This window comes from Bidens hawaiensis, unplaced genomic scaffold, assembly GCF_021521415.1.
Source record: "Bidens hawaiensis isolate Kalapana, Puna unplaced genomic scaffold, B.hawaiensis_p1.1 tig00004020_1, whole genome shotgun sequence".
NCBI lineage: Eukaryota > Viridiplantae > Streptophyta > Magnoliopsida > Asterales > Asteraceae > Bidens > Bidens hawaiensis.
Genome location: NW_027491236.1, coordinates 351,393 through 372,129, shown reverse-complemented (window position 1 = coordinate 372,129; position 20,737 = coordinate 351,393). Strand labels below are relative to the sequence as shown.

Genomic DNA, 20,737 nt, shown 5'->3' with positions numbered 1-20,737 from the left:
ACCTGCCGCCGGGATTTTTGATATCCCGTCTTCTTCTGAGGAATCCGCAGATTGCCCTCCGTTGGTGCGGAAGAAGGCTGCTGGTGGGAAAGGGAAGCAGAAGATGGCCTCCACAGCCGATCCGGTGGTCCTATCTGACTCTGGGTCAGATAGTGAAGAAGTGGCGGGGAAACCCGGTGGTGAGGAGACCACTGCTCCGGAGGCTATAGCTGTTACCTCCGGGGAGGCAGCGACGACGACGGTTACCGGTATCAAGAGGCCGGCTCCATCGGGTTCGCCCCCGCTCGTCCGTACGTTCAAGCTCAAGAAAATCCGTAAGTACCATCATAATTCTTGTCTAGATTTATTGCTTCAAATAGATTTTTCTAACACTTTGTTTGTGCAGGTGTGGATGTTGACGCATTCCAGGGTGAAGCTGGAGCAAGTATTCCTCCGCCAATGACGGTAGGCTCGGTCAGCCTTCCCGAGGCGTCGACCCAGGCGTTTGCGCCTGCTTCCGCTGGTTCCAGCCTTCCTGAGGCTGTTCCAGCTGAGAAGACGTCTCCGCCGGCCGTGAGTGCAATTTTTACAGCATCCTTCACGGAGCCGGCGGTTACTGCTGCTGCGGATGATGAGGCGGTGCCAACAATGGCAACCACGGCGGCTGCCACCATGCCTCCGCCACCGGCACCGACGGCCGGACCATCAGGTACGCGCCGGGCTTCCCGCCGACCTATGCCCCCTTCCCGTCTGCCTGACCTGTTGGATGGATTTCCTTTAGGTTCAGGTGATGGGTTTGGCGGCTATCGGCCTGTTATTGACCCTACAGGTACGTAGGGTTCTTTTTCCCTTATATATTTTTATCATCTTTTCCTAACTGCCTTTGTTTCTTTTGCAGTGTCGGATTCCAATTAAGTGTATGTTCCAAGATGGAACATACGCCGAGGAACAACCCTTCGCACCCCTGTGGAGTGCGTGGACTGGGCTCGCCACACTGCTCCACATGGTGCGTTGGGGGAAGCCATGGCTAGCTACCAGGAAGGTAGGCTAACCAATGAGCTTCGGGTTCTCCAGGCCCGGATGCAGCCCCGCGTCGAGCTGCTTTGTCGTGAAAACGACAAGTTAAAAGCAGCTCACGCGAAGCAAATATCTGAAACGCGGGCTCTGCGGGAGGAGAACCGGGTGTTGGCCGCGGCTGCCGCCAACAAAGAGAAGGCCTTCAAGGCCCTCGAGGTTGACGTTCAAGCGCGACTCGAGGCCCGCTCCAAGGCTGCCCAAGCTGTGAACGAACAGCTTCGGCTGGCCAAGGAGACTGCGAGGAACGCAACTGAGAGGGCCACCAAGGCTGAAGCCGTTGCTGAGCCTCTACGCGTGGAGAATGAAGAGCTCAAAGCCAAATTGGAGGCTCTCCAACGCGCTCATGATGCCTTGGCCATGGAAGATGCCAAGAAACTCCAAGAAATCTTGGACCAGAGGGGGGTGCTTGACCACACCGAGCGGAAGCTTAAGGGCGTTGAAGAGGCTGCCGCAAAGGAAGTTCTACTTGCCAATCTTAACAAGAGCGAAGCCGAACGCGCCTGCAAAGATACTCAAGCTACCCTCCAATGGCTTCTTCGAGAAGCGTTGCCTCAGGTATCTTTTATCTTTTTCTTTACGCTTGTAAATTAGAAAATGTTCTAACACTTGTGTTTTTATTTTTGTAGGTTGTGCGTCGGGTCCTCTCAGAGGCCTCTTACGATGACGCTATGAGCGCAGCCCTCAACGCTTCTCATGAGGATGGGGAGAAGACTGGCTTCCTGCTTGGTCTAGGGTTTGCTGAGAGAGGCTTTCCGCCCTCCAACTTCCCTTTATTCAATGTTAATACTGAAGCTGCTTATGACCAAGCAGTGAACCAGTACGCCGCCTTCCCGCATCCAGTGGTGGAGAAGGTGAATGAAGTAGCTGCTGCTGATGACGGGTTAGCTGTCCTCAAAGCTTCTCTTGAACCACCCCGTTCCTCAGACGGAGCGGGTCCAAGTGGAAGCGGCCCTGAAGCTTGATCTTGAAGACCCCTTCCCATTGCTAGGATAGCGTTGTATAGATTTTGTTTTCCTTTAGGCGGGTAGTTACCCGGCCACTGTTGTAATATTTCATTGAAATATAAGATTGTTATTCCCTTCTTTGGATTCTTTGCTTTATAAACTTATATGACTTGCATACTTAGTTTAAATTAGCAATTTTCCAAGTGTTTAGAATAAGTTAACCTGTTGAACGTGGTTGATAGTAGGCGTGAAGTTTTGCTTCCTCTTTCGTGATTGTGCGGGTAAACCCGTCACTTGCACTTAGTAAGATGGCAAAACTTTTCCCATATCTGACCTGCGTGTAGGTTTTCTTTTTGAGGATAAGTTAACCTTTGAACGTGGTTGATAATAGGTGTGAAGTTTTGCTTCCTCTTTCGTGATTGTGCGGGTAAACCCGTCACTTGCACTTAGTAGGATGGCAAAACTTTACCCATATCTGACCTGCGTGTAGGTTTTCTTTTTGAGGATAAGTTAACCTTTGAACGTGGTTGATAATAGGTGTGAAGTTTTGCTTCCTCTTTCGTGATTGTGCGGGTAGAATTGTCACTTACACTTAGTAGGATGGCAAAACTTTACCCATATCTGACCTGCGTGTAGGTTTTCCTCACCCTTTTGAAGAATTTTGAACCGTTCGACGCGCGGTTGTCAATAGGTTAGTATTCAGTTTCCTTTCGTGATTCATGCGGATAGACCAGCACTTTCATTTGATGGGATAACTGAACTCTTCCCCTTCAACTGACCTGCGTGAAGGTTTGTCGTGCTTTTTGGGTTCGTGCGGGTAGGACCGTTTTCCCATGCAATGACTTCACGTAATATGAATGCCATCACTGTTGTATTTTAACCGTTCGACGCGCGGTTGTTGATAGGTTAGTGCAGTTTCTTTTCATGATTTATGCGGATAGACCGGTACTTTCATTTGGTAACTGACTTTTCCCCTTCAACTGACCTGCGTGAAGGTTTATCATGCTTTTTGGGTTCGTGCGGGTAGGACCGCCTTCCCATGCAATGACGTTTTTTTGTAATTATGCGGTGAAAACCGTCATATTAGTGTGTACAAACGTATAAATGTAAATCATCAGCTTCGATGTTTTAAAGAGAATCATTTCCATTAGAAGTGGCTCTTGGCCTTTTCTGTACAAATTGGAATTGATTACATGCAAACTGTGTAATTGAACTCCCTTCCATGTTGGGATGGGAGTGCCATCGAGCCGATACGCACCTGGTTCGGGATCTCGTTCTTTACGCAGCATGTAGTCTCCATATTGAAGCTGATTTTTTATTCGTGTTTACCCCAGCCGGGGTTCCACACGCACCTGCCTGCCTGCTCAGCCTTTATTTCGCCACGAGGTGCGCGAGCGTCCCATCTCTGACGAATGCTTCGACCATGTCTTTTACGTCTATGCATTCTTCAGTGTTGTGGCCTTTTGTCCTGTGATAGTCACAGTACTTGCTCCGATCAGCATCGTGACGATGTCGGATTACTGGAGGCTTTGGCCACGGGAGCTCCTCAGTGGCAAATATGTCAGTGACGCTTTTGGTGAGTGGCGTCCATCTGGAGTTCCGGTGCGGCTTTACATTATCCCTTTCACCCAATCGATGTTGTAAGCCGGATGAGGTGTCAAAGTTTACCCTTGACTGCCAAATGCCTTGCTTCCGTTTTTTGTTCAATCGGGCGGTGAGGACGTTGTCCTCTCTCGTCCTCTGGGTGTAAAGGTTTGTACTCTGCGGAAGATCTCTACCCAGTTGCTTCTCCGTTTCCGCATAGCGCTTGGCTGCTGTCATGATGCCATCCCATGTGGATGGCATTCCATCTTTACCCGTTAGGGTGCGGATAAGCTCTGGGTCCTGCGCGCCCTGGATGAAGGCTGCGCGAACAAGATCCTCGCTGATATTGCCCAAACTTAGCTTCTTTGAGTTGAAGCGAGTGATGAAGTTTGGCAGAGATTCATCTTCCTCCCGTATGCATTTGAGGATTGTCCATTGCTCCTCGGTATACTTTCGCTGCTGGCTGAAGTGTTGGCTAAACTTCTGCTGGAAGTCTGCCCAGTCGTAAATGTTGTTAACCGGTAGACGATCAAACCAAGCTCTAGCAGCCCCCACCAGCGTCATTTGGAACATGTAACACCACGTGGGTTCCGTCCAGTTGCTGACGGTTGCCCCCGCTATGAACCTGTTCAAATGGTCGTCTGGGTCAGATATACCATCATATGTGCCTATGTTGGGCATTTGTTTGGCACTTTTTGGGGCAATTGCTTCCGCAATGTCCCTTGCAAATTTGGACGTTCCCGCATTTGCAACGTTTGGTCTGAATGTTTTGGAGAAGTCTCGTGGACTTCCACCTGTATTTTTTGGTTTGAAGGCTTGTCCAAACTGCCTTTTCGGTTGGGGTTCCGTTTCCTTACGCTTCCCTTTCGCCCTGTGGCGAGGGTTCACGTCGGAGTCGGATTCCTCCGAGTCAAAGCACTCGATTTCGTCGGCCTGTTGCACGGAACGCAAGCGTTCGTCCAACTCAGCCTGGAATTTCTTTTGCCGTGCCTCCGCCCATGCCTTAACTTCATCAAGAGTTTGGCGGGGGAGTCTTCGTTTCTCAAACTGGGTATCAGTGGACCCCAGTAGACGATCTTTTACTGCACTTGCCCCAGCTTGAGTAACTGGGGTAGTGTTCGTAAAATTTACTTCACTTGCCCCGACTTGGGTAGCCGGGGTAGTGTTTGTAAAAACTGTGTTGCCGGTGTTCCCCCCAGTAGCTGGAGTTGTGGTTACCGGAATTTCTCTAACCATCTTTGAAGTTTGAAAAAACTGGAGAAAAATGTAGTTCTAGCTTTTCCCACGGATGGCGCCAATGAAGAAACACTAACCGGACCCCGGGCAGATTACTGGTAACCTGGGGGTTAGATAGCTGTTTCCCACGAGGGGTTAGACCCTAAGATGGTTCTTCTGATAACCTGCAAAACAGACACCGTGAGCTCGTCACTGAGAAGGGGGGGTTCCTCCTTGTGACCACCCTCCGGCGTGAGAATCAGACTAGATTGCTCTTTAAATATAAAAGTATATTAAGAGATTGCTAGAGCAGATATCAGGTATAGTATGATAATGTAAGATGATGTGAGATGTTCATACCATTGGGGTATTTATAGCCGAAGGTAGGTTTCCAAGGGGTTTAGCCGGCCCAACACGCTACCAACTGTAACCTACGCACGTGCCCTGCTTGTGAGTGGTGGATAGGTAGCGGCTGACACAGAGCAGGCGTGCCGTGCACTCTTCCTCTTCTGCCAACTACAGGCTAGGCACGTGGTATGGCAGGAGTTGGTGAGCAGGCGGCGGCTATTGGTCACAGTGCTGTGGCGTGCTGTCTGCCATGCTGCTGTCAGTGAGCTGTCGCATTCTTGGTCAGATCTTTTGTCTATACCTCGTCAGGTATCACACAAAAGATCCTCCATCATACGGACTGGCTCATTTAGGCGGGAGTTTTCCCCCTCCCGCCTCTGCTCATTCCTTCAGGTGACAACTGAATATTTGTAAGTGTTAAGCCTTATGCGTGTAGCCATGCTGCGCGGGTGGCCGGTCCCTAATGGCTTGTATCCGAGGCTGCGGGGACAGGCGGAGTCCTTCACCATTGGGAGGCATTTCCTGCGGGACCAGCTTGCATACTGCGCGTAAGGACGTCACGTCTCTGAGCATGGTTGGTCCTGCGGATCCAGTTGGTCCCTGCGCAGACGCCCCTGTTTAAGGTGAGTCTTGCGGGTCCAACTGGGCTCTGCTGGGACCTACCTCTTCAGCTGTGTTTTAGTTTAAAAGGGTCGAATCAGGGATTAAAAGGTGTTTGCAGTCTATTTTATAACTTATAAGCATGCATTTATCATAATAACATTGCTTTGATGTTATCAGTTGGATTTTGCCATTGCCAATGCCAATATAGATATGTCATCTAATTTGATCATGTTGTATTTTGTAACGGACACTGAAATAACATGTTTTTTAAAGTTCACGCATAAATCTTTTCTTACCGAAGTAATGAACAACCATCTTGTGAAAATCCATTGGATTTTAACAGCGATAAGTACATGTACAAGTATCAACAAACGCGCATCGGCCTTCCGCCCGTTCCCCTCTTTTAGCTTTGCAATCACTTTTGCAACGATCCCAAACACACGGATAAGAGTCCCAGCTTTCTTCACACGCTTTGCCAATTATTGACATGCTCGCTTATTTTGGTACATAAACATTGATCAATAAACAACATTACTTATATGTGATAAATTCAAGAGTAAAAAAGTAAAAAATAAATAAACAATCTATAAGTATCAACTAGTATATCGCTTACCAGCAATGATGAATATAAGCAAAATTGCAACGCAAACCTTTATAGATGCCATTACTTATAATTTCTTGATATATATTGATTCAAAAGATTGTGAATGAATAAGTTTCTATCAAATGGTTAGCATTGCATATTTATACTTGAAAAGATTTTATGAGCACACTCCATAACGTTTTGCAATTAAACGGCAATAAATACAAATATTGATTATATTAAATGCATCATACGTTAATGTTTAACAAATAAAGAAAAAAAATTAAAAGATTTCATAAAATTAAAACACTTAGTCAAACTAAAATTAAATGGGCAATAATATAATGGTGAATTGGATATATCTTTTCTTTTTTTCATGGATTTTAAAACAAAGGTAATCTTTTTCTTCAACATGTTAAGGGAATGAGGTTTGATCAAGGTAAATTTCTGAAGTGCTGCGTTGCATGGCCGGCATGTGGGCGTCTGGTTGGGTTTGTTTTCTTCGGAGACAAAAAAAAAATTTAAAAATTTCTATTGTTATATATAGAATACCTAAATGCTTATAATTTTACTATTTTTATAATATTCAAACAACTTTTAGACATACTTTTCTTAGATTAGCTAACCAGTTATAGGCCAATTGAAAATTAAAAAAAGACCCATTACTTTGAACACTCAATAAAAGGTAAATAAATAAATAAACGAATAGGTGGGATAATAACAAACTTGACTTTGATTACCAACAGTCACGGTAGCATCTGCAAAAACAAATTTTCGAAGTTATAGTTATTGAAATCTTATTTACGATTCACAATTCTCCAAGAAAAACTTATCAAGTTGACGATGATAGCTATCGAGAGCAAAATATTAGAGAACATAATCTGCAAATAATTGATTCGTCAATGTGCTATCAAGAATGTTAGGAGAACTTCACAAATCCTTGGTTAACTATTAGTCTATTCAGTATGTCATAAACTCATTCTAATGCCATGATTTTGCTAACTGTTATGTTCATGGTGGAGCCAAGATTTTGTCCTATGGGGTTGGGATTTTTTAGTGCTCGATTTTTTCTGGTGTATCAGGTCGGGCCAGGTCGATCATTCGGTTAGATAAATATAATGCAATATCATTATTATAACAAAGGTGCATCATCAACATTTAATAAAATAAAAAGTCATATTAAATAAAAAAAGATAAACATATTATAATTGTGTCATACGAGTTTTCATGTTTTTAAAACGATTAATAACATATTCAATCGGGACTTAAAAAAACTTATTTTCAATATAACAAATGAAAGAATCATTCAAATAATCGTCGCCCATCCGATTACTTAAATCATCACCCATAAGATTGTGCATCATTCATGTTTAGTTTTCATTTAAGTGTTATGTTTAAAAATATTAATTCAATTGGGCTTATTGACCCATTTTATGAATAAATTTGAGCATTTTTATATATTATATATATAAGAATTATTATTTGTCCACTTATGATGTTTGTTAGTAATTTTTATAGTTTTTTAAAGCTTTTTATATTTTATAAAAAAGAGAATCATTTCTAAAAAAGAATTAAACTAAATTTTCATAATCCATGTGTTCAAACTTTAATTTTGATGCCACTGGGTTCGCTCGTTGAAAAAGAATGAGTTCACTTGTTAATTCGATACTATAGATTATATAAAAGATTAAAAAAGATCAGGTCCGGCCGAACCCGGTGGTCAACATGTGGCTCCGCTAGGGGTGTTCAAGAAATAAGACATCCGAAAAAAACCGAAATCCGAATAATCCGATCCTAATTCTTATTCGGATCGGATCGATCCGAATAACTAATTCGGATTCGGATCGGATTCGGATATTGATTTCAAAAAAATCCGGATAGTTCGGATTATTCGGATATCCTAATAATTTGAATATATAACATTTTATTAGTGTATATAGCCAAGTCCAGTAACATTTACAATAACTTTATAACCATAACTTCATAATTCGTTCAATCAACCTAACACACCATAGACAAAAATATCATAACACTCCGTCGTTATACTCGCTAACACTACTTAACTTCCTCATTCTTTTATTATTTTATTTTTATCTTCCAGTTTTGTATGTTTATTTAACAAAATTAAGTTTGTATATTTGTTATACGGATAGTTTCGGATTATCCGAATCCGATCCGAATTTATCCCTAATTCGGATCGGATCGGATTTCGGATAGGGTTCCAAAAATTTCAAATCCGAACAATCCGAACCGAATAAACCGAATAACCCGTTATCTGATCCGCTGAACACCCCTAGGCTCCGCCACTAGTTATGATTGTCATAACTCTAATCAACGTATAAAAATACGTTTACATTATTTAGTATTTTAAGACTTAACGAACATTTCTTTTTCGGCTCGACCGAGACAGAATTATCAGGAATGACCTTGCTGCATTATTTCACATAAATGCTATAGTGTTATTTCACATGTTAAATGACACATGTTCACATTTTATTTATTAATTACGAAGAAGAGTGTAAAATCATTATGTTTGATTGTTTATGATTGCTACGTTTAATCCTATCTTAAGGTCAAAAATTTTTATCAGGTTTAAGTTTTATGGTAAATGCATGTTTGGGATTGAGTTTGAAACAAATTATGGACTTATTGCTTTTTCATAAAGCCATTTTAAAAAGTCAGGTTGTGTGTCTTTTAGATTTTTTAATCTTTTTAAAAAGTTAAAAGAGTAAAGTGTCAAAATCGTCTCTTAAGTTTGATTAATCATACGATTTTTGTCTAAATTTTCTTGCCAATTACGTTTAAATCATTAACTTCATTAGTTTTCATCATTTAATCAGGGGTATAACCGACTTTTCACTAAAGTATGAGAAAACATTTTTGTCTTTTTGCCATAATACAAATAAACACAAATTAACGATTCAACCCCAATCCCTACCCATCTCTTTGTTTTATTTTTTAAGTTTTACTGTAAAGACATGTTTGAGATTGAGTTTGAAAGTAGAGTTGACTTTATAAGTTGAGTTTATATATTCTATCTAGCTAGTTTTTTATTTTTTGCAAGAAAAATACGTATGATGTCTCGTTTGTTAATTATGAAACTCGAAGATGATGTAGGTAAAGCTTGCATGATGTTCATCAGTTTATAGAAACTTAATTTCTTTTTATATTTCTTTAAATACTAATTAAAACAAAATCAAATATAACAATTACTATATATATGATGATCGATTCAAATATTGTGAACTTACTAAATCAAATATCGGTTACTAGCTAATAGTCTGAACACAAATTGCTTTTGAATGACTAATAATCTGTAAAATTTGAGTAAATGGGTTCATCGTAACCATGAAAACATGGATGATTAGTATATTAGACAGTTTGACCATTGTAACTATTTTTTTTTAAACCAATTAATTTCTTTAACTTTTCAGTACTTACCAGAACCAATGTAATCATATGACGAGGGTTTGAGTGCTTGACTTATTCAAGGTACAACTATGGCATAGTGAATAATTGAAGAATTAGGGTATGTTTGGTTGGAGGTAATGGAATGAACGGGGAATAGAATGGGAGAAGGAATGTAATGGACAAAGGAATGAAATGGATCATTACCATTCATTTTCCTTGTTTGGTTAACCTATAAGAATGAAATCATTTATTAATTTTTATTGTTTGGTATCTAAAAAAAATTGTAGAAATGAAATAGAAATAATAAAAACACTTCTATTTAAAAAAAGTGATAGTTTTTAAACCCCAAAAAAAAAACCTACAATGGCGACGGTGGTAGATCCGGCGACGAAAATGGCGGTGGCGGTGGCGATGGTGGCGGCAGCGGTGGTGGTGTCGGCGGAGTTGGTGGTGGTGCCGATGGTAGTGGTGGTGGTGGTTGTTAGGTGATGGTGTTGTTGAGAAAGTAGGGTGAATGAGGAATGAAATAAAAAAAAAGAAGGGGGGTGGGAAGGAATGGATTTGATGGAATGAGATTCCATGTGTAATGGATGATTCCATTCCATTGAGCAACCAAACACCACTTTTTTTCATTCCTACGTAATGAATCATTCCATTCCTATTGTCATTCATGCGTACCAAACACTACCTTAGTTTTTTTATATTTAGGGTGTGTTTGGGATTGCTTATTTAGTCCAAAAGGACTTTTATAACTTATACTTTTGAAAAGGAGTTTTTAAAAAAAAGTGTCTGGATTAGCTTACGTGGGTACATATGCATTTTTAACCCAAAAGTCACAAATTCCTGACTTCTCAAAATCAATTTTTTTACACTAAATGAAAAGTTAAAACCTAAAGTCCTTTTCACTTATCCAAACACCTTTTTCTATTTTCTCCTTTCTGTAAAAGTTAAAAAGAGGGGAAAATAAGCAATCCCAAACACCCCCTAAAATTCTTGGTAACACCTTAATGAATAAAAGTCCCATATACTTATAATTCAGTTATTCAATATACAGTTATACACTATAGTATTCTTCAGTTTATACTACAATAACATGGTCGGTTCAAACACAAAAGTTTTTTTATTAAAAAAACTTAAAGAATAACCATTTTATAAAAAAAAAAAAAAAGAACCATTGGATTTCAACAACGATAACTACATGCTTAAGTATCTATGAATGAGCATCAGCCGAACGCGCATTCCTCTCTTTTAACTTTACATTCATTGTTGCAAACGTCATAATCACACAGATAAAGCTTCAACAAATCATCAGTATGCTCTCTTATTTTGATACACGTGGATTGATAAATAAACAACGTTACTCATATTTGATAAATTAAGAAGTAAAAACATAAACGGTCTATAAATATTAACCAACATGTAGCTTACCAGTATCCGTGAATAAGAGCAAAATTACAACATGAGTTTCTATCAAATGGTTCAAGGCTTCAAGCATTCCATATTTGCACTCAAAAATATTTTATGAGCACATTCCATAACGTTTTAACAACAATAAATATATAATAATGATGATATTAAATACACCATACTTTGATGTTTTTGTATAACCAATAAAAATAAAGAATATGTTTTAATAGACTTAATGAAATCAAGTTATATTAGTTTAAAAATGAAGTGGAATATGATCAAATTTGGTTAATGGTCACTTACAGTTATCATTGGTCAATTTAGGTCAATAATGGTGAATTAAGGTCCGACCAATATTAGTCATCTAAGGTCATTATTCGTTACCGATAGCAAATTAAGAGCCAATGATAGTCAGTTATGATCAATAGTGATTAGTTAAGGTAAATGCTGATTATATGTGGTCAATGGTGGTATGTTAACGTTAATATTGACCAATGTTGGTCAGTTAAGGTTAATATTTGTCGTCAAACGTTTTTCAGATAAGGTTAGCAGGTAATCAGATTATGTGTTGTGATTGAAGCTAAGGTCCAAATTCACCCTATCATATTGTGCCACATGGCGATTACTGGACCTGAGCCTTCACCCATTACCCCCCCCCCCCCTCACTTGAGGATGTTGTGGTGATTTAATCGTCCGCGCCCCCTCCACTCACCAATAGTTGCAGCGAGCTTCCCACCCGCGCCCCTCCGTTGTGGTGTTCGTGATCTACATGGCCCGCACCACCCATTCACCCCCCCTATTCGCGCCCCATAACGTTCAGTCTTAGGGTTAACTAGATCCAGTAATGGTTAATGAGAGACAATTAGTTTTAAGATTCGTTGATATGAAATTATGAATAACTATAAATATCAATACCCATCATACACTATTCTTCAATTGATATTGCAATAACATGTTCGGTTCAAATGCAATAATCCTTTATTAAAAAAGTTAACAACCGTTTTGTAAAAGTCCATTGAATTTTAACAACTATAAGTACATGTGCAAGTATCTGAAAGCGAGCATCGGCCTTGCGCCCATTGCCCTCTTTTAGCTTTGCAATCATTTTTGCAAGCGTTATAATCACACGGAGAAGGGACGGTCCATTCTTCTTCACACGCTTCGCTAAGCATCATCATGCTCTCTTATTTTGGTAGAATTGTATGGATTAAACAACGTTACTGACATGTAATAAATGTAGAAGTACAAACATAAACGATCTTTAAGTATCAACCAATATGCAACTTACCGGTAATTGTGAATATAAGCAAAATTGTAACAAAAACCTTTAGAGATGGCATGACTTGTAATTTCTTGATATTCTGAATCAAAAGATTGTGGATGATTAAGTTTCATTCAAATGGTTCAAGAACCGTATATTTATAGTCGAAAAGATTTAATGAGCACGCTCCATAAGATATGTACAACAATAATTACAAAATATTGATTATATTTAATGCGTCATGCGTTAATGTTTTGATATAACAAATAAAGAAAACGTTTTAGCAGACTTAATGAAATTAACAAATCTGGTCAACGAAAATTAAAATGGCGAAAAGTACAATGGTGATATATATATTTTTTTCGAAACGTAAACTTTTATAAACAACCGACGAAAAGGCCGAAACAGTCCCCCTCCACAAGCCAGAGGACAACCAAAACACCACTAACCGGCTATTTCACCAATTTGTCCAATTTATATGACCTCTTTTGAAGGTATAACCTTCTCACACCTTGAATATTCCTTTTGACCAACGCTTCCCAAGCATGTATGCTTGTATGCTACATTTATCCGAGTTGGAACACGGTTCATCTCCGCCCTCCAAGCATGTATGCTACATTTATCCGAGATCCACTTACACCACTTCATAACATAGTTACAACCAGCATCGATCTCTGTTCTTTGCATTGTCAAATACATTTAAATCCCACAAAACAAATGAAGATGTCAAATACTTTAAAATAGTTAGAGCCCGTGTATTACACGGGTGGATAAAAAAATAAAAAAAAGGTAAATATTGTTATAAATATATTAATATTATGGTTATCAACACTTAATATAGATTAGCTTTCTCCTCAAGTTTTCCTATTCTATATATACTTCTCATTGTACCTTATCGTATGACACACACATTAATGAAATCCCTTTCTCCCTACATGTCTTTCTCTTATTGTTTTGCTATTAGGCTAGTTTCATAACACGTTATCAGCACGAATTGCCTTTTGAGTTGGATTGCATTGTCATAAGGAAATTGGAATTCGTATAATTGTGAATTGTCCATCATAACATCACGAATTCACGATCCACGAAGGTAACCCGATTTATTTTTCTAAAACTTGATTATTAGAAATTACTTTGATTTGGGGTTAAGGTTATTGTATTGGATATTAAAGAAGCAATTTACTGAACGAAAATCTTGATTCAAAATGATAAAGCCATAGGCTATAAATACAAAAGCAAAGAAACGTTAACTACCAACTACTTGCTAGAAAATAGGAAATAACAAAAGCAATAACAAACTAAGAAACTAGCTAAAGAATAGAAAATTCCACTGCACGTACATGACCAATTCTAGCTTTATTATACCAAACTCCAACTGCCTCCAATGTTACTTTAATAGTCCCTTGACTTAGCTTACTTTTTCAATCCCTCCCTCAAACAAGACAGGGTTTTCATGTTTGTTTGCCTTTGAGAGAGCACATTCCCAACTATTCCCTCAGCTTCAGAAGCACATCTTTTTTAAGAGCTTTGGTAAAAATATCTGCCACTTGATAATTAGTACCACAAAACTCCATCTCAATCTTTACTTCCTTAACCAATCCCTGAGAAAATGAAACCGTACCCCTATATGCTTACATCGACCATGAAATACCGGATTTTTAGATAACTTAATGGCCGAAGTATTATCACATTTGATGCTCGTTTTTCCTTGCTGTTCAACTCCAAGTTCTTCCATTAAACCTCTTATCCACGTCACTTGGCATGCGCACGTTGCTGCTGCTACATACTCCGCTTCGGTTGACAACGCAACTACACTTTGTTTCTTTGAAGACCATGCCACGGCAGCTCCATCCCACATAACTAAGTAACCCGAAGTAATTTTTCTATCATTTTGGTCACCCGCGAAATCACTGTCGATGTATACTTTCAGCTCACCCTTTCCTTCTCTTTTATACCAAATACCGTAATTAACCGTGCCCCTTATATACCTCATTATTCTTTTAGCCGCTGCCATATGTTTGTCAGTAGGTTTGGACATAAAACGACTAATAAAACTTACCACGAACTGCAGATCGGGCCTCGTAGTTGTAATATACATTAAGCTTCCAACCACTTGTTTGAACAAAGTCTCATCTACGGGCTCACCTTCTTCTTGACTCAACTTACTTCCTGGTACCATCGGATTAATGACATCATTACATTCTCCCATATTGAACCGAGATAAGACCTCCAATGCATACTTCCGTTGAGAAATATGAATGCCAGCAACAGTTTGCACCACTTCTATTCCAAGAAAATACCTCATCTTCCCCAAGTCACTCATCTCAAACACATTCTTCATTGAGTCTTAAACTCAATTAACATCTTCTCATCATTACCCATATAGATTAAATCATCTACATACACTTTAACATATATCACCTTCCCTTTGGATTCTTTAAAAAATAATGTGTGCTCCGATTTGCTTCTTTTAAAACCTTCATCAACAAAGTACTTCTCAATTCGGTTAAACCAAGCTCTCGGAGCTTGCTTTAACCCATACAACGCTTTCTTCAATTTATACACTTTCATCTCTTCCCCTTTAACCACATATCCCATCGGTTGTTGAACGTAAACTTCTTCATCAAGCTTTCCATGCAAAAAGGCCGATTTTACGTCCATTTGATATATGTTCCAACCTCTTTGAGCCACGATTGCTATCATCATTTGTATGGTATCCATCCTTGCCACCGGAGCATAGATTTCTAAATAATCAACACCATACTCTTGCCCGTAACCCCGTGCTACCAATCTTGCCTTATGTTTGTCGATCTCTCCTTTCTCATTCAACTTAGTTTTGAACACCCATTTTACACCAATACATTTGGCATCATCAGGTAACTCAACCAAGGACCAAGTTTCATTTCGTTGTATCGCTTCTATCTCGATATCCATGGCCTTTCTCCATTTTTCATCTTTCACTGCTTCGTCATACTTAATCGAATCTTGATCAACAACATCTTCAATCACATTCGCTTCTTCTTCATCCATTAGATCATCACCTGACAAATCATCACCCGTCACATAATCTTCCAAGTATCTCGGGGTTCTTCTTTCTCTACCCTCCCTAGCAACAACATTACTTGTACCTGGAAATTACTCATATCTAAATCTTCGGCTTCTCCTACATCCAATTCCCCATCATCATACTCTTCACCACCAATATTATAATTTCCCCAATATATTGTCTCAGCATCCTCCTTTCTCTCCTTTGTATTTCTCCAGTCCCATTCTTTATTTTCTTCGAAAACTATATCTCTACTAACCACGATCTTCATTGTCTTAGGATCCACAAGCCTATAAGCCTTGGATTCCTCACTCACACCCATGAGAATACACACAAAGCTTCCGTCATCGAGCTTTATGCGTTTCTCCTTTGGTATGTGAACATGGCTCAAACAACCCCAAATTCTAAGATGATCAACCGATGGCCTATTTCCACTCTAAGCTTCTTCCGGCGTTTTATTTAATAAGGCTCGTTGGGCTTCTATTAAGCACATAAAAACACCACACGGCTTCCTCAGCCCAGAAAATTTTAGGCATGTTTTTGGCTGCTAAGAGAGTGATTAGCATACCTATCACGGTTTGGTTTTTACGTTCCGCCACACCATTTTGTTGTGGCATGAACCGTGTAGTCAACTGCCTTTTAATACCACATTGTTTAGCAAAGTTATCAAATTCTTTTGACAAGTATTCTCCACCTCTATCACTTCTTTAAACATTTAACTATAAAAACCAAATGCGGTTTCTGGTTTCTTCTCTCCTTTCGGTCTTAACTATCAACATCACTTCTTCACCCTCATCGAAACCTGCGAAATTAGCTTCTTTGGAGCCGGGACATTCATAAGAGAAATGTCCCAACTTATGACACCTGTAGCATTCTATCGTTTCTTTATTGAAAGAGCCCCTTCCACGTCCACACCCCCTACCTCGTGGACTAGATCTGCCTTTTCCACGACCACGACCGGTCAAACTTTCACCATCTTCCATTTTCAAGGCTTGTTCTTTTATCTTTTTCACCTCTCTTGAACTTTTGTTCATGAACCACTAGACTACTCTGCAACTCGTCTATGGTTATCTCTTCCACATTTTTCGATTCTTCAATCGAAACTACTACGTAAGTATACTTCTCACTTAAAGTTCTCAGGATCTTCTCGACAACCTTTACGTTTTCCATTACTTCCCCATTACTCCTCATCTGGTTTGCAATGGACAAAACCTTACCGAAATATTCTGGTATGGTTTCGTTATTCATCATCTCCAACACTTCAAGGTCTCGTCTCAACTTTTGTAACATAGACCTTTTCACACGTTCATTCCCAGCATACCTTTTTTTCATCGATTCCCAGATGGCTTTGGAGGTGCTACGATCAAGGATCTGTTCGAAAGTCACCCTGTCGATGGCTTCAAACAAATAGTGTTTCACCTGCCGGTCTTTCGTTCTGAGATCTTCTAATCTCTTTCTCTGGGCCTCACTTTGAGCAATTCCGACTGCTGGCTCGACAATTCCAGGCTCGATTAAGTTCCACACTTGTTTTGCACGCAGCAAGTTCTCCATCATCTCACTCCAGTGTTCGTAGTGACTGTCGAACACCGGTATTTTCATTTTTTTCATCACTCATATTTGTGGAACTCTCAATCTCACGAATAGAAGGACTTTCGCTCTGATACCAATTATTGTATTGGATATCAAAGAAGCAATTTACTGAACGAAAATCTTGATTCAAAATGATAAAGCCATAGGCTATAAATACAAAAGCAAAGAAACGTTAACTACCAACTACTTGCTAGAAAATAGGAAATAACAAAAACAATAACAAACTAAGAAACTAGCTAAAGAATAGGAATTCCACTACACGTGCATGACCAATTCTAGCTTTATTATTCCAAATTCTAGCTTTATTATACCAAACTCCAATTGTCTCTAATGTTACTCTAATAGTCCCTTGACATAGCTTACTCTTTCAAAGGTTTCTAGCAAGTGGGGAAAGGTTGATTTATGGGAAATAGTAATACTCGATTCTCTAATAAACATTGCCTAAAGTATTTAAAATATGGTTTGTTTTTCGGTACAAAACTTACGGCGGCTAGGATATACTACGCCACTAACCGACTTTGATTGTCCATATTATTTTCTCATCATTTATTTCTAATAGCCCTACTAATTTATAGTTTTACATAAGAGCTACTAATTAAATCTGTAAAAGTTTTCAAGTTGTTTTAATATGATATTTTGGCTATTAATCATTGGTGAATCAATGCTTATTATCACATACATGATGATAGAATTCATTCCTTACAAACTCTTGCAACCCTTTGGCCAATGAACTTTAATACTTTACTATTGAAATATAAAACAAGGACTTATGTTGATGTTGATATATTGTTCAGTGTTTTATATCAATGACTTATACATACAATGTTATACTTTAAATGCAGTTTCTCGTTTTTGTATAGTACTGCATAGTTATATTTATTTTATTCAAATTAGCTACCCATTTATTTTCATTTAGTATGTAATATAAGTTTTCAAAATAATTAGTTGTAGATATTCTCTTGTTCTCGTATGCATACTGATATATGAAAGATATTATTTTTAGGATATTGGTTTTCAGAATATAAATATATAATTTGGTCAGTGTTTTTGTTCTATTTTTGGGTGGCATAATACATTAATAAATAAAATCTTTTTCCACAAATAAATAAAGATTTGTTTTGATTTTAAAGGATGTGGCACGTATTGGTGCCATCCTAAGGCTATGGGGTATTTGTTTTATTTCCTACTTATATATGTTGATGAATATTACCTTGTTGAAGGAAAAAGAAATAATAGATAACTTAAAGTTTATTATTATAAATTGACATTTTTACTATTGGGTATTATATGTTATAATGTAGACAGTATTGAATAGAACAACTAAATCGTGGTTTATTACCACTTTTATAGAAAAATAAAATATGCTTAGATATGACACTTAAAGTGTCAATACTTTTAATCTCATTGTTAATTAAATGTCGTAAGATGTAAGACCATTAAATCTTACACTCAAAGTGTCATGTAATAATTTCTTTATTGATATTATATAAAGAGAAGTTCAGTTATGAGGAAAACCTGATAAGACATTTTATTTGTCAAACCTCAAATATGCTCTTGAAGTAGCATATAATTAAAATATACGAAAGGTTTGATTTGATTATGTATCCATGTTCTAGAAAATTATGAATAAACCATGAAAATGGTTTGGTTTTATATCATTCCCTGAAATGATTGTCATTGTGTTTTGATTGTTGTGATCATGGACATTGAAAAAAATTGTAACAATGATTATATTAATAATGAGATCGGCCATCGGAATTATAATTATGGGCATGCTAATAATGAGATATACCACCACAAATGGCAAAGTGATTGATCCTATATGAGATCAAAATGCGGAAATACCCAAGTGAAATAACATGATCGTTCGAAACGATAATACAATGATATCTTATATTTATAGTCTTGCATTAAAAAAGTATAATACATAAACGATCATAAACCTAAAGGTTATGGATCATGATTATCTAATGGCACGACCGGTTAGACCACACCGAGTTAATGATGTGAAATTTATTGAAGAACCAAAAGATTCTTCTTAACAATTATACATGTAATATTGCTCTTAAGTGGAATTATTTATTTACCAACTAAAGGAGGGTGTGAATCCTTAATTGTTATGGAATTCAAAAAATGATACACATATCCTAACATGATACCGTTTAGTGTTTTCAAAATCGATGCATCGTCTAAATGGTTATCAATTTCACAACATGAAGTTTGTGTGATTTGTAGCTTAGCTAATGAGATAGCAAACATAATATTCTAGATTTTCATATTTATTTTGGTAAATCACTATTAATAGACGAATTGATTTTGTTGAGACGATCATCAAACGTCTACAATTGGTTGCAACGTCAATGATCATGAGAGCAAAAGTTCATGTTTTATTTGGGTATTTATCATTTTACATGCATTCACATCGAGCCAACAAGTTATGATGCTTCCTCCCCATTGCAATTGGTTTTTGGTCAGTAACCAAGTATCTCTCTTATAATATTTCATGTGTTTTATATATTGAAATTAATCCACCACAAGACACAAAGATGAGACCATAAAGGAAGTTGGGAATTTATGTCGGTATTATATATTATCTATGATTAAAGAGTTAGAGGTATTAATGAGATATTTGTTTATGGCTCATTGGTTTTCACTTTAGTGAAGCAACATTCCCAACATTAGGGGGAGATATAAAGCAGTTGGAAAACGAAATTAGTTTGAATTACCATTGATCCTCAAATTAAATTATATGAACTAAAAGTTCAAAGAATAATTAATGTATAAAGATTAACGAACCAATTACCAGACGATGACCAAAACAAAGTGTCAAGCTAAGACACCTATAACAACTGCTTATGCTCCAATTAATATAAGCGTCCTGGAAGCACAACCATACATTGGTAATGAATAGTGAGTCTAAGGAATGCCTGAAGCGTGGTAGACTAGTCGATTCCAAGAATAATGATTCCTCGAAAATTGGAGCAAGTAATAAAGATGGTCAAGTAGAGGTACAGTAGAAAGGTCTTTTGAAAAACAATAGACATGATGGTTCTTGAAGAACCTAAGGTACCTGAAAACAAAGAGCTCTCAGTAAATATATGTTATCATGTCTATGAGATATATGGAATCGAAATAAAATCGACGTCGTTATACTTTTGTATACAAGATACCGCTTAAAATTATGGAACGATGAGGATCAAGATTTAAAATCTGCCTATAAATAAAAACATATTAATGATTGGCCAAAGTGGAAAGACACAAATATGGCAGAGTTGAATTCTTTAAATAACAGAAAGTTTTTCGGACCAGTAGTCCGTACAACAGAACTTATAAAATGTGTTAGATACAAACGGATCTTTTATGCGAGTTATGAAAATTCAATTAAGTGATGTAAGGCAAAATTGATGGCACAAGGATTTTGCAAAGATCCATGATTGATTTTGAGGAGACACATTCTCCAATGGTGGAAGCAATTACTTTCTGATACCTAAATAGTCTGGTAATACGAAGAGAGAATTGATATGCGTCTAATAAATATTGTGATTCAGTTGATACTGAAAGTTTACATGAAAGTCTATTAAGGATTTGAATTATCAAATCATGTCAATTATGTTCTCGAGAACACTATGACTCATGTTGTATACAGATTCATATTTGAATATTATGATTATTTTATATGTTAAATATAG

General features: G+C 38.0%; 1 protein-coding gene across 1 annotated transcript; it reads right to left on the bottom strand.

Moving 5' to 3' along the window:
* Positions 1-16,427: 16,427 nt before the first annotated feature.
* On the bottom strand, positions 16,428-17,057 carry LOC143625006 (uncharacterized). The gene has a single exon (XM_077095481.1). It carries the CDS (start codon positions 17,055-17,057, stop codon positions 16,428-16,430), a length of 630 nt encoding a protein of 209 aa, XP_076951596.1.
* Between the last annotated feature and the right edge of the window lie 3,680 nt (positions 17,058-20,737).

What these genes read in the sequence shown, in the direction of transcription:
- LOC143625006 (XM_077095481.1), bottom strand. Translation starts at nt 17,057, where the DNA reads ATGAAAATACCGGTGTTCGACAGTCACTACGAACACTGGAGTGAGATG.